This window comes from Cyprinodon variegatus, unplaced genomic scaffold, assembly GCF_000732505.1.
Source record: "Cyprinodon variegatus isolate N-32 unplaced genomic scaffold, C_variegatus-1.0 Scaffold679, whole genome shotgun sequence".
Taxonomy (NCBI): Eukaryota; Metazoa; Chordata; class Actinopteri; order Cyprinodontiformes; family Cyprinodontidae; genus Cyprinodon; species Cyprinodon variegatus.
The window spans coordinates 453131-466506 of NW_015151132.1; the positions used below are offsets into that span (position 1 = coordinate 453131).

At 35.9% G+C, this 13376-nt stretch overlaps 1 protein-coding gene across 2 annotated transcripts; it reads right to left on the bottom strand.

Annotated features, from left to right (window-relative positions):
* Window positions 1-4765: 4765 nt before the first annotated feature.
* On the bottom strand, window positions 4766-12065 carry LOC107097208 (NIF3-like protein 1). Of its 2 annotated transcripts, none has more exons than XM_015394263.1 (7): window positions 11932-12065; window positions 9997-10562; window positions 8790-8946; window positions 8453-8576; window positions 8137-8275; window positions 7180-7263; window positions 4766-5064 (listed from the first exon to the last, which is right to left on the bottom strand). In XM_015394263.1, the coding sequence occupies exons 2-7, from the start codon at window positions 10550-10552 to the stop codon at window positions 4880-4882; spliced, it is 1245 nt and encodes a 414-aa protein (XP_015249749.1). In that variant the 5' UTR covers window positions 10553-10562; window positions 11932-12065; the 3' UTR covers window positions 4766-4879. The 2 variants fall into 2 exon arrangements, with proteins under 2 accessions (XP_015249749.1, XP_015249750.1); XM_015394264.1 differs by lacking the exon at window positions 11932-12065 and adding an exon at window positions 11564-11646.
* Between the last annotated feature and the right edge of the window lie 1311 nt (window positions 12066-13376).

The following is a 13376-nucleotide window of genomic DNA, read 5'->3' on the forward strand; positions in this document are numbered from 1 at the left end:
CGTCGAGTTGCTCAGCAGCTGGAAAAGTCTCTGCAAATTACTTGAAAGTGAAAATTATTTATTCCCTTGTCTGGAATAAAACATTATTGAAATGCTTTTGTATAACCTGAAACATGCCTAAGAAAACAAAAGTGGCAGAGCTAAAACAATTCTGCAGTTAAAGGATGGACCAAAAGGAAAAGCAATGTTGATTTATAGAGCTTTTTTTCCCTTTAAAATTAATGTGAGACCATTACGTACCTACTAAGCTGTATATAAAGTAAACATAATTTTTTTTTCAGAGTTAAAGAAGTGTGTTGCAAAGAAAAGTTTTGTACATTTTCCTAATTCATCACACATGTAAAGCACTGTTTACATGCACATAAATGTGTTTAGAGTAATGGCAGCCCCCCTGTAGCTTGTTGACGACTTGATGACACGTCTCTTCCTCCCTGCAGCAAGCCTGTTAAACTCCCTCTGCAGGGGTTCAGGCTCTGGATGCAGGTGGAAGAGGATCACAGTTTGGCTGATGGCTGCAATTTGGTCATTAGACACACCGGTGTCTGCAGGTTTTTATACATGTCTGAGTTCAGGTGCATCTCTTATATATTAATAATACAACAATTGGCAACTAATTGAAAACCCATTTTACTGATTACATCAGAGCTATAAATGCAGAATGTGCTTTATTGTTTCCCTCTTGTTAATGTAAAAAGAAAACTAATTCATTCTGTGGTACTTTTCAGAAAAGACTTACCAATGTGGGGATACTTGATCCTATTACAATTACTTTTATGATTTCCAAAGCAGAACAGTGGGATAACTCACAACCATTTTATTCTCTTCTCCAAATTTCACCTAATTGATATGACTGAGCAGCTTTTAACAGCAGAGACCCCTTCCTGTCTGTCCTCCTTTAGGACTCTCTGTGTGTGGGAAGCTGATTGCTCCTAATTATGTTTCAACAGCTGTTTTATTTTTGTTTGTTTTGTTATTCTTGACAGGGTATCTATAATGCATAAATTACATTATATAGGAACATATTTGTTTCATTTACACAGTAAAAAAAAAAGTAAATAATGCCTTGCAAAAGTATTTTTTTCCTCTTGAAATCTACATTTTCTTATGTTAACCAAAGATTGAATAAAACTTTTAAATAGAAATAAAATTACACTTTTCTGAAATTGTTCTCCTGAAAGTAAATGTGTGATTCACATTGTTAAATAGATCCATATTTATACCTTTGCAGCTGAATGAAGGCTAAAGCATAATGCTCCCCATACCATGTTTGTAATTTTTTGCTAGGTGTTGCAGGTTCCATGGAAATTACTTAATTAACCTTTAGGTTCAAAAAAACAAATACCGGTAAATCATTTTTTTATTGAAAGCAGACCAAAAACATTTAAAAGCGTTTCTGCTTTCTTTCACATGGATTTTAATTTCTTGTCCTCACCCTCCCATAAAAATGAGGGGAGCATGCATAATTGTCCTTTGCATTATGTAGAGTTTATGTAAACTTAGCAGTTTATTTAAAAATAACAGTAATAATGAAGAAAAGACTAGCTTTGCCTATACTAATGTGCATTTTAATTCAGTATTTTCAAATCATACCTGCAGCAGGAAGACTATTATGTTGCAAACCGGTTTTTGTATTCATTTTTTACTCCACTTATTTAACACATTTTTTTCCCATTCAACAAATTTAGGAAAAAAAATACATTATTTTTACTTTCTGTCAATGTTTGATGTTACTTTTTCCCTCTGAACCTAAAACTAGAAAATATTGTTCTTTAACTATAAAACACTGTTGTCTATCTTTTTCTGAGGGTCATAAAGCATCGTTGGCTTTAGACAAATTTGATCTAAATCAATGAAATGCAAATTTGTCTCTCTAGACTGTAAAGGCTGCTGAACACAGCCGGTCCTAGACAGGGACAAACAGGGGCCCCTATTGGACTGGTGTTGGCCCTGTAACTTATCGGTCCCCTGCAACAAATTTTTTTCCATCCTTACAATTCTTTTTTAACTATGGCTGCGTTCACACTGCAGGCCTTGATGCTCAATTCCGATTTTTTTTTTGTTCCCGTTCATATTTTCCAAATATATGCAACTTGTATCTGATCTCCTGTGTGAACTGCAGTCATACAACACAAGTGTCCAGCATGCGCAGTAGAGAACGCGATGACGTCACAAGCAATGCTCTTTTTTTTCCGGACGTACCTGTAAACAGGATGGTAGTGCTGGAGTGCATCTAGCGGTCTTTTCCAACCATAAAAACACAATCTTTTCAATATGATTAAACATAAATACTGCTCTCCGCATCATCATCTGCCATGGTTGTTGTTTTTCTTGCCGCTTCTGCGTAGCAAGACACAGAATAGTGACCTTTGTCGGGTATTAATGACGTTCAGGTCGGATGAATCGGCCCTGGCCGTTCACACACAGGTCGCATTTGAAAAGATCAAATTCGTATCGGATTCAGGACCACAGAGCCAAGTGGCCTGGGTCGCATTGGAAAAAATCGGAACTGTGTTGTTCAGACAGCCCAGAAAAGATCAGATCCAGATCGCATATGGGCAAAAAAAAAAAATCGGATTTGGGTCACTTCAGGCTGCGGTGTGAACGTAGCCTATGATCTTTGTCAGTTTCAATCAAGTTCTAATTCTAAATTGGTTACAGCTGATCATTTTCAATTAAAAAAGTAAAAGATATGGTTTATTCCTAAATCGTGAATCTATATTAAAATATTTTTCCAACGAATATCTTTATCTTTAATATTTATTCTCAAGATTAAAAAAAAATGTACTTTTGTTAAACGTAATAATTTCACTTTTGTCCAACTGATATATCAACCTTAGAGGCAATAGAGAGATATTGCTTTAGTTTTTACATTTGTAGTAATGCATAACAAATCTGTAATTATCTTTCCACACATTTGTTAATTTGCTTTCTGAGAAATTTTATATTCAGTAAGCTTCTTAAGTATTAAGTAGAATCCATTATTTTTGGCATCTTTGCTGATGGTGCTGCATCACTGGCCACAACCATCATGACGTGTTCAGCCAATGAGGTCCAAGGAAAGACAATGACATCATTGCTCATGCAGCACTTTTTTACTTGAAATCTCTTTATTTTTGCATGGTGATGGATTTTTAAAATTAGGTAAAGTAATATCTTTTAAACCAAAAATACAACTTTTAATCAGAACAAGATTAATTTAAAATAATTATTTTAAATTTCACCTCTATCAGTTCAGAGCCGCAAATGGCTCTTTGGTTCTGTGGTCTAAATACAGTAAATGATGGAACTATTGGCCTGATTATTATTTCATTCTTTTTTTTTCTGTGCCCCCCATTAGAAAATAGATTTTTTTTTTTAAAACAGGCCATCCCGTTGAATTTGATTAGAACCACCAGTGATTTTGTGTCTTTGCCATAAAATCAAAACAGAAAAAAGTTTTGGTCTAGGATAAAAAAAAAAGTTTGAAAAATATTTTTATATATACTTTTGCAAGAATGGGGACATTGTTAGCATAAATGACTTTCAGTAGAAAAGTCTTAAGTTTAATTTCTCATCTGCATTAAGTTTACATGTTCTCTTCGTGTATGTGTGTGTTCTCTCACTTCATCCCAGTCAAACCAGCACTGTTTGATGAGGCAAGGGACACTGAGTTAGTCAGCTCAACTTTAGAAGATTTTGGTCTAATTTTCTTATCCTGATATCTAAACTTAGATTTTTTTTTTTTTTTGAAGTAGAATAAACTCTAGAAAATTTCTATGGCTCCATGTTCAAAGAGAAAACTGTTTTCTGCTTAGCAGGGGAAAAAAACAAACAAACTAGGCCCCATACCAGCCTGCTTCCAGCCTCCTCTGCTGAAATAAAAGAGCGACAGCTGGAGTCGGTTTACACGAACGAGCACTACGTGTTGTTGTAGTTGTTGTTTTCCTCCACCATTTGTGTTTCCCATTGGGGATGAAAGTAAGCGTTGGCCGAGGGGAAGCGGAGGTGCGAACACCATGCTGGGACTGAGGCTGTTTTACCTTGATGGGAGCAGCGAGGTGTGTGACGTCTCTTAATGTTTTTACGAACAGACAGGTGCGTCGTCAGCAGAAAGCACTGATGAGGATTGTTAGGTTTGTTTTGCTTTCAATTTCATCATGAATGAGGGCAGCTGGAGACATCAGGGCCACGTTTAGGATTAAGAGCCCAACACCTTAACATGTAAGTGTTAAATGGTTTGATGTCCACCTATGTTTGCTCTCCAAGGTCTAGAGGTCGATCTTTAAGGAATTTATGACACATAACAGTCCACTGTTTGTTATTATTTGGCTTTAAATCTCCAGAGATGATTTGCAGCGCTGCTGACTTCCGGCTGATTGAGCCCCTCACATGCAGAAATGAGATTTCTGATTCCTGACTTTGTGACTGAACAAGCCTCTTAATCTGATCAGGATTATTTTTTGTCCTATGCTCCATATAATTACTTCCTCTTAGGGAAAATTTGTCGATCCAGACATTTTTCCACCATACACACACAAAGGCTGAAGCCACTGGTTATGGGATTAAATCTCCCTATGTGTCATCCATGAATAGACCCACTGCTTCTACATACTGCATCCATTTTGATTACAGATTACATCCTATATTTTCAGCTCCTCTTTGCAAGATGACAATTTTTTTGTCTTATCTAATGCTTAAAAAATCCACTTTGATCAACCAGGATCCATTTGCATTAAGGTTCTGCCAGATGTGCTTGTAAATAACAACAAGAGAGCATTTTGCATCACAGCCTGTTTTTACTTCAAAATTAAGCAGCCATTTTAAAACCAGTGGATGACTTCACATCTGGATATATATGAATATATTCTGAAAGTTTCCTGCAATCATGAGGACAGATCCGTCAGACGACCTCCAGCGGGTCCCTGTCTGCCTTGGACAGCACCACCTTTACCGCGTCAGGAAGACGCACGGCGAGCCGCTCCTTGAACACGGCAAGGAAACCGCGCTCGCTGTTGCTGTGATCGCTCAGGATGACGCTGGTTCCCTTCGCCACCGCATCCAACACCTCATGGTGGGACATCTCACCTGGAAGATTGGAGTTTTTTTCTTTAAACCGCAAACATGAACTTATCAAGCTAACTGAACATAGAGCACAGGTGGTAAAGATGTGTTAAAAGCTTTGAAATAATTGGTTGCTATGGAGACTAGGGGATCCAAAGGAGGACCCAAGATGCATCGGCACTAAAATCTGGATTAACCAGTGGTTATTGGTATCGGTCCTACAAGTAACTAATAAGTGCTATCTGAATAGTGCTGGCAGTTAGGAAGGAGCTAGGAACAGGAACATGAATGATTTGTGCTAGTAGCAGTAGCCTCGCTGGTAATTGCTTTATTTGCACTAAGTGCTGATTAGTAAATAGCAATTGTTAAGCTATTCTTGATGCAGAGCTGAACTCTCACAGAGTGAGAATTAAATTAAATAAATAAATATATAGATATATATATATATATATATCTATATATTTAATTTTTTTTTTTAAACCTTATTTAGTGAAAGGAAATGTGCTTTAATTAATGTTCATGGACTGTTCAAACTTCTACAGAATAAGTTTTTCAAATAAGTTGCTTAAAATATCAGTGGTTTCTAAATAAAGCTAAAAGATAATAACTTTCAACCAATCTGATGGTTAAATAACCTAAATAACAAATTAAATACAATAAATATATACGTTGCTGTGCTCATATGATTGTTTATTCAATAATTGAGGAGCAAAAAAGTTTTTTCAATTGAAAAGTTGGTCGATTTTGTCGATATGGTTAAATGTGATTAATTAAAATTAATTAATTGCAAACACTGTAATTAATTAGATAAAAAATGTCAATCGCGTCCACCATTAAAAATAATATTTTTTGTGAAAAGATGTGTGTGGGGCCTCGTCTTTGTTACCTGGTTTGGACAATTTTCCAGGAAAATGCTACATTTTGGGGACTTATAGGTACTTGTTTTCAGGTTGATGTAAAATTTCTTGTAAAATATGTGAAGTCATTTACTATTATAACTACTTCCACTGTTATGATTTTGATGCTTTTAACTTAACCCTTAAATGGGCGGGCACATAAAAACATATGTGGATATTTTTATTACCATTTTCTGACAGATTTATTTTTTCAATCTATGTTTGTCTCCCCCAGGATACATTTCCCATTTTTGGGGTAATATTTATAATATTTTATGAATCAAATAGTAAAACACCTAAATACTTCAGCCATGCTGTATTTTGCATTTCCAAATGTAAAAAAAAACTGACAGTATGTCAACAAATTTGATAATAAAAAAGAAAAAAGAAAACAGAAATTAATTTTGGATGCTAAACATGTTTAAACTTACATCATTGCATTAATCACTTACTAACATCTCCATCGTGCAGAGGCCTAGCTTAGCTTCTGGTGGCATTGAACACTGAGGAAAATAGTTGTGATTATTTTGGCCCGTAACAAAACAAAGCCTCACTTCTGGCACATGATTGACGTATAATGTTTCTGGCACGTCCTGCTTCGACCCTTTGGATGCTTTATGATGTTGGTGGGTTTTCTGATCCGGTAGAGGGGCATCATCAGGAAATCAAGTAGTAATTGGGGGTGTTAATACCCCCCAACTGGGCAACACAACCTCCAGGATACAGGAGGATGCCTTATTATCTGAGGTGTTTTAATGTAATTTATATTTTTTGACAAATATTTATTTGATCATTCTTAAAATAAGTATTTTAGGAAACTTAATAATCGAATATATATAATTTTGAACATCAAAAATGGCAACTCTAACCTAATGCATGTCACTGTTTAAGCAGATATCCATTTTGTCTTATTAATGAATGTTTTAGATTTAATGTAAAGTGCAGATGGTTAATCTGACTTTTCCCCTCAGCCTGTTAAATGTATGTGTCTCCCAGGATACAAAACAATATTAAAGGGTTGAGGTATTTATTCTTATAGGAATAAATAGTAAAAATATAGTTGTTTTTTTTTTTATTCCGACTACCAACTCGCCTTAATCAAAGGGCCTCAACCAAAGAATAGACTTTAATATATACTTTAAGGAGTCAGGTACTTCTACCTAAATAAAACCTTCTATTTCAAAACCTGTTTTGCACATATTTACCAGAGGTTCCAAAACACAGTCAGGTTTTTCAGATTTACCTGTAATGAAGAGGTCGGCCTTAACGCCACTCAGCACTGAGGCCCCGGAGCCAGCACAGACAGCAGCGGTACACACTGAGGACTCTGAAATACATTGCAAAAATTATCCATTATTGTTGTACTAAAAAGGATGAGTTGTTGCATTTAATATCGGCATACTTTAAACCTTGAGTTTAAATAAAAAAATTATTTTAAATATTTAGCTTTAAGTGTTTAAAAGAAAAATAACTGTAGAAAATAAAAACTTTTTGCATCAAAGTAGCAGGATTTCAGCCTCAAACATCCGGAATGAAAAAGCGAAAACAAAAATATGAACACAGGTCTGCAAATTTTAGAAAAAAAGGAATCATGACTAATAGAAGCAGAATAAACACAAGATCTTTAATGTTTGGTTTTAGAATTTTCTTTCACTCTTTTGAAGGATTAAAGAAAAAGTGATTCAAATGCAAGTTAAAGCAAGCAGAGGTTAAGAAAAAACATTAAAACATTATGAAAGGCCTTTAAGAAAGCAGGTTAAATTCAGTACCTTAAATTTAAAAGTAAAGATATTGAAAAACATATTTAAGATGCACAAAGAAATTATCTGCTGGCTGGAATAGCATTTTTTGTGTGTTATTCTTAGCTTTTCCTGTTTTTTGCAGCCATTGACTGTCTGAAAATAAATAAACATTAAATGAATAATTTACTTTGAGCTTGAAAACTAGAAAGGAGGCATAAATCTGCAGGCAGTGAGTCCCTAAAACATACAGAAAAATACAAAACAAAGAATAAACCATAATCTAAGGCAGGTTTTACCACGAGTGCATAGGAAATATACATGCATCTGGTGCTGCCTGTAATTTACTTTTGTTGTGAAAATTAACCCTTTCACAAAAGATTACGGGGAATTAGTGACTATTGGCTTAAAAGGTCAGAAAAAGGGCTCTCAATGGCGTCTGTGTGTCCAATTCTCCTCACCTAGCGTCCTTCCTGCTCCCAGAGCCAACCGGAGATTAACTAAACCCAAATGCGATTTCATCTTCTGGACAGCTGTTGACACGGTGACCGGATGGTCCAAAACACTCAGTCGTCCTTGGCCATAGCCTGGTAGAGGTGGCTGCAGGTGGGGGAGGCGAAACAGTTAGAGATTTGCTATTGTGTATAAAACACTATTGCATCATATCTATTAATTTTCCTTAATTATTAAATGCAACAGATTTCTTTCAGTTTAGAAATAAATTCCTATTGAGATTTCTATTAGATTAAAAAGCTGCCTCTATCATGGACAGTTTACCTTTTCCAACTTCAGGATGCTGAGGGACTGACTGGGAGTATTGTGTCTTAACAGAGTCTGGACACTAGGAGTCAGTGCTGAGTCACTGCAGGTTATGCTGACGTGAATGCTGCTGCTGTCTTGTCTTTGTGTAGCACCAAAAAAAAAATGTTATTTTCAAAGGAATGCACTAAAAATAAAATATTTTTTATCATGTTTTAGCAGCTTTGCTGAAACAAATATTCTCTATAAAGTGTATGATTTCGATCCAACATATTTTTCTGAAAAGAATAATGCTTACTTTCAATACTGCACACGAACAAAGTCATGCTGCAGAAGTGTTCAACATTCACATCACCTGCTGCTTGAACTCTGAAGCCCTGCTCCACCATCACAAGCCTTCAGCTCCTCCAAAACAGCATTGAGCTCCTCTGAACTCCTGACCATGAACTCCAATTTGTGTGAGTGGGAGGCGCTGCCAAGGGCCTGACTGAGCACAGACACCTGGCCACTGCCTGACAGACAAGATGAGGGAGAAACACAAAACAACAGGGTTTTATGAAAGTATTCCCATCCCTTAAACTTTGTTTTCATCTACAACCACAAACTTTTATTAGGATTTAATGTGAGACGTCAACGCAAAATGGTACAGTCGTTAGGAGAAAAGAAAATTAAACTTTTTTTTTTTTTTTTTTTACAATTAGATGAAATGATGGGCATCCAACAGCTAATTATTTAATTCAACCTACAGTTTCAGGGACATCTGTTAGAGAACTAAAAAAGACATAAAAACTGTCAGGAATAAAGTTCTGGAGAAATGAAATTTATGGGGTTAAGACACAAGATCCCAAAATTTTAACTTTTTATTGTGCTCTGTTTGATCCATCATGTTAAAAAAAAGTAATCCTACAAATATATAGCTGTTCATCTAAACCTAAAAGGCCAAACAGGAAGAACTGAACAGATAAGCACCCAGGAGGCTCATGGAAAATCAAGGAGAGTTGCTATTAGCTAGAACTATTAGCTGTGAGCTGACTTCTACGGATAAGGGGTAATGTGAGACCAAAGTCTTTGGCCTCTATGTGTGAAGGAAAATAAACACAGCGCCAACAATGAGACCTAGGGGTGGCATCATGCTGACAGGATGCTTTTCTTCAGCAAAAACAGGCTAGAGGTGGAAGGGAAGATGGATGGAGCTAAATCAAGGACAATCCTGAAAGTAACTCTGTAAACCTGCAGCCAGAGCTATGATGGCATGATTTAAATCAAAGCAATGCTTCTATTAGAATGGCCTAGTCAAATTCCCGACCTAATGCAACTAAGAATCTCTGGAAAGACTTAAAAATAGCTGTTCACAGATGCTGTCCATTCATCTTTGTTTTCTAACTTTATTTGTAAAAACACTTGAATACTATTCATCATTTTCCTTTCACTTCACAACTATGTACAACTTTATGTTTGTTCCCAATAAAACATAAAGTTTGTGAACAAATGTTAAATTTGTAAGATGTATAAACATTTTTGCTCTTTACGTAACATATTTCCAAATCACAAAATAATCCTACCAAGACCCCCAACCAGCCAGTCGTTCACCCCTCCTTTCATGCTGTCCCAGGACGTATGTGGGGAGAAGACCGCTATCCCAGCCTCTACAGCGCGGATGGCCAGTCGCTGCTTCCAGTCCTTCTGAACCAGTCGCTTGATTGGCCGAAACAAGGGTGGGTGATATGAAATAATGAGGTCGCAGCTCAGGGTCTCTGCCTCCTCCATGACGGCATCGGTCAGGTCGTTGGTAAGCATGATGGTTTTGATCTGCCGAGATTTGCTCGGCTCCACCAGCAAGCCAACGTTGTCCCAAGATTCAGCCAGGGACAGAGGAGCGAGCTGCTCCAGTACCTGCAGAACCTCCTGTAACTCCAGGGGGGCGGAGCAATGAGTAGAAGAAGAGGCAAGTCTGCTGGTGAAGAAGCTGAAGGTCTGAGTTGGTGAAAGGGGGCGGGGAACGATGCTTGAAGGTGAGGAGATTAGCGCTGTGCTGAAGGTTGAGCTTTTACAGATGGAAAGTCTTCTGCTTGCGAGTAATGAAAGAGTCCAAGAGATGTTTCTCCATCCTGTCAGCATCAGTGGCGTTCTATCAGGACAAAGAGAAAAGACATGCCAAAAAAAAAAGAGCAGTTATTAATTTGGTGATGAAAGAGAGTTTACGTTTCCAAATTCTTTTTGATTCAAATATAGAAGCGGTTTGATTATAAACTAAATGGTGCTTTTGGAAGATAATCTGGCCCGCAGCACCACAGAACCTCTACCATACTTAACAATGTGCTATTCCAAATATAAATATAATTTTTATTTTAAATGGAAAAATATAAATATTTCAACTTTTTTTTATTGCACCTATATAGTGAACTAAATATGCAACATTTTATTTTAAAGGAATTAATAAATCAGATTATTGAAGTAATACATGGAAATTTAATGCATTAAATGCTATATTTACCCAGGATTGGGAATTTGAGGAAAAAGTTTGGAATATCCTTTCAATGTTAATTACACACCTCTGATGATGCAACAGCTAAGATTTAAGAAATTGAGCAAAAACAAAGCATAAAAAAAAAAAAAAAACTAATTCTACGCAAGCAGGATGGTGTATTTTCTTTAAGGAAAACCTGTATGCAGCTGGAGTTTTTCTATTTGTGTGGGAAATCTCATCCTATTTTTCTTTTTTTATTATTCTTATAATTGTTTAACAGGGATCAATGTTTTAATATTAGACTCTGTGAAGTTTTGGGAAGTTTTTTAAAGTATTCAGAGAAAAATGATCCCAAGATTGTTTTGTGTGGCAGAAAAATGTGTTGCTTCCTCACATTCATTTAGTTACTTATCGATACTGAAATGTCAAAAACCTGCCAAACTTGACATCGTCAGCCATTTTCTAACAAAGTTTCATTGGAAATTATTACGATCACAATATGTCCAGATCTGTGCTGCATTGTCCCACATTTTTCCGTTATGTCCTACTGTCCAGACAATCAAAACAATGTCCTGTATTTCACTAGGTCAAATCAGAAAAAAATAAAAAACAGCCTAGAAATGTAAAGTCATTATGTTTTAAAGCACCTGTGTTTAACTTATCTTGATAAGGATTTTATTGAGAGGTTTTAATTTTATGTTAGTTATTGATTGGAAACTTATTCAGATCAGGGGGTGATGGGGGGCCACACTAAATCATTTTTAGGGCCTCAGATGGCCCTTGGGCCGCAACTTGGACCTCAACTGTAATAAGCTGTTATTGTAACACTATTAAGTATAACTACATTAAACTTTAAATTCTGTTCATAGAAGCAGATATTAAAGTAAATAGTTTTTTGCATAAGCGGCTCTGACAGCTCAGACTAGCAGCAGAGCTAAAGCTAGCTCTACCTGCTCAGTTAACGGTCAAAGTTACAGTTAACCGCAGCACGTCGATAAAATACATTTTTGCTTTAATAGACTTATCTTACCCGGGCCCTGCTTTAAAACAAAACAGGACTTCAAGAGTTTAAGCTGCACCAATCATTTCAGTCGAAGTGAAACAAAACGGTGCAATACTCGCAAGGACTGTCCCTTCTAGGCTTCCGTTCAATAGTCCTAGGTAAAGTTGTAATGTTCTTCTTCTGCTTTTCTATTATGGTAGCTCACAAGCAACTTCAATATGCATACCGCCACCTACTGAACATGAATGTGTAGCAAAATTACCTTACATCAAATTCTATTTTTTAATTTTTTATTATATAAATAAATAAATAAATAAATAATGCTTTCCTTAATCTGTGAATATCCTTTATATTTCCTTCATTTCCTAATATTCCTTTAAGACTCCATTCTTGTCCTGTCCATCCAAGAATCCTTCTGAATTTCTCCCTTTCATGTTCATAAGTTTTACAGTTTATCAGTACATGTTCTATATTTTCTTTTTCTCCACATCCTTCACATTTATCATTATTTTTCCTCCCTATTAAATATAAATTGTCATTTAAATAGGTATGACCCACTCTTAATCTCATCACTATTACTTCTTCCCTTCTGTTTCTCTCATTAATGATTCTATTTAATACAGATTTTTGTACCTTATATAATCCTCTGCCTTTCTTATCTTCGTTTCACCTCTTTTGACATTTTTCCATTTCTTTACTCTTGATCATTGATTTACCTTCCCCTTTCCCAAAAGCAACTGAAATGGTTATTGTTCCCTCTAAAGCCCTTTTTGCTAATGTATCTGCTTTTTTATTGCCTTTTACACCATCATGTGCTGGAACCCAACATAACCAAATATCAGTGCCACCCCTATATAATCCAAATAGACTGTGCTGGATTTGTAATACGGTACTAATTTTTTTCAATCATTTCCTTCTCCCTGAATAATTTCTAAAACTGCTTTGGAATCTGTACAGATCCCCACCCTGTCTGGTCTAACCCCCTCTACCCATTGTAAGCTTAGTATAATGCCACCTTTTCTGCTGTGAAAATACATAGTTAATCTGATATTCTAATATAATTAATATTTAAACTCTGCTATATATATATTGTAGTTTGGTTTTTTTGGGGGGGGGGTTTTGCCCTCAGTTTTTTGAATGGGACAGTTGGCTAACTACTAAAAGTTCACTAAAAGACCATATGGGCATCGAAAGGCCAATCTCATTATTAAAGAGTGAATTTTGATTGACTGGAATGTATTTATTAAGCATTGTTTAATAAAGTCATTTTAAAGTCAATTTATCAATTTATACACAGTCCCTTTTAGCATAAATGGGTTACATTCATTCCAATTGATTTCTACAAATTGAAACAGATTGAAATCCACCACTTTGGGTCATTCCAGATTCCAGAGGATTGTAAATATATTGTTTAGCTGAAGTCTGTTTATAAGTTGCTCTGTAACCGAAAATATATATGATTAGAACAATAT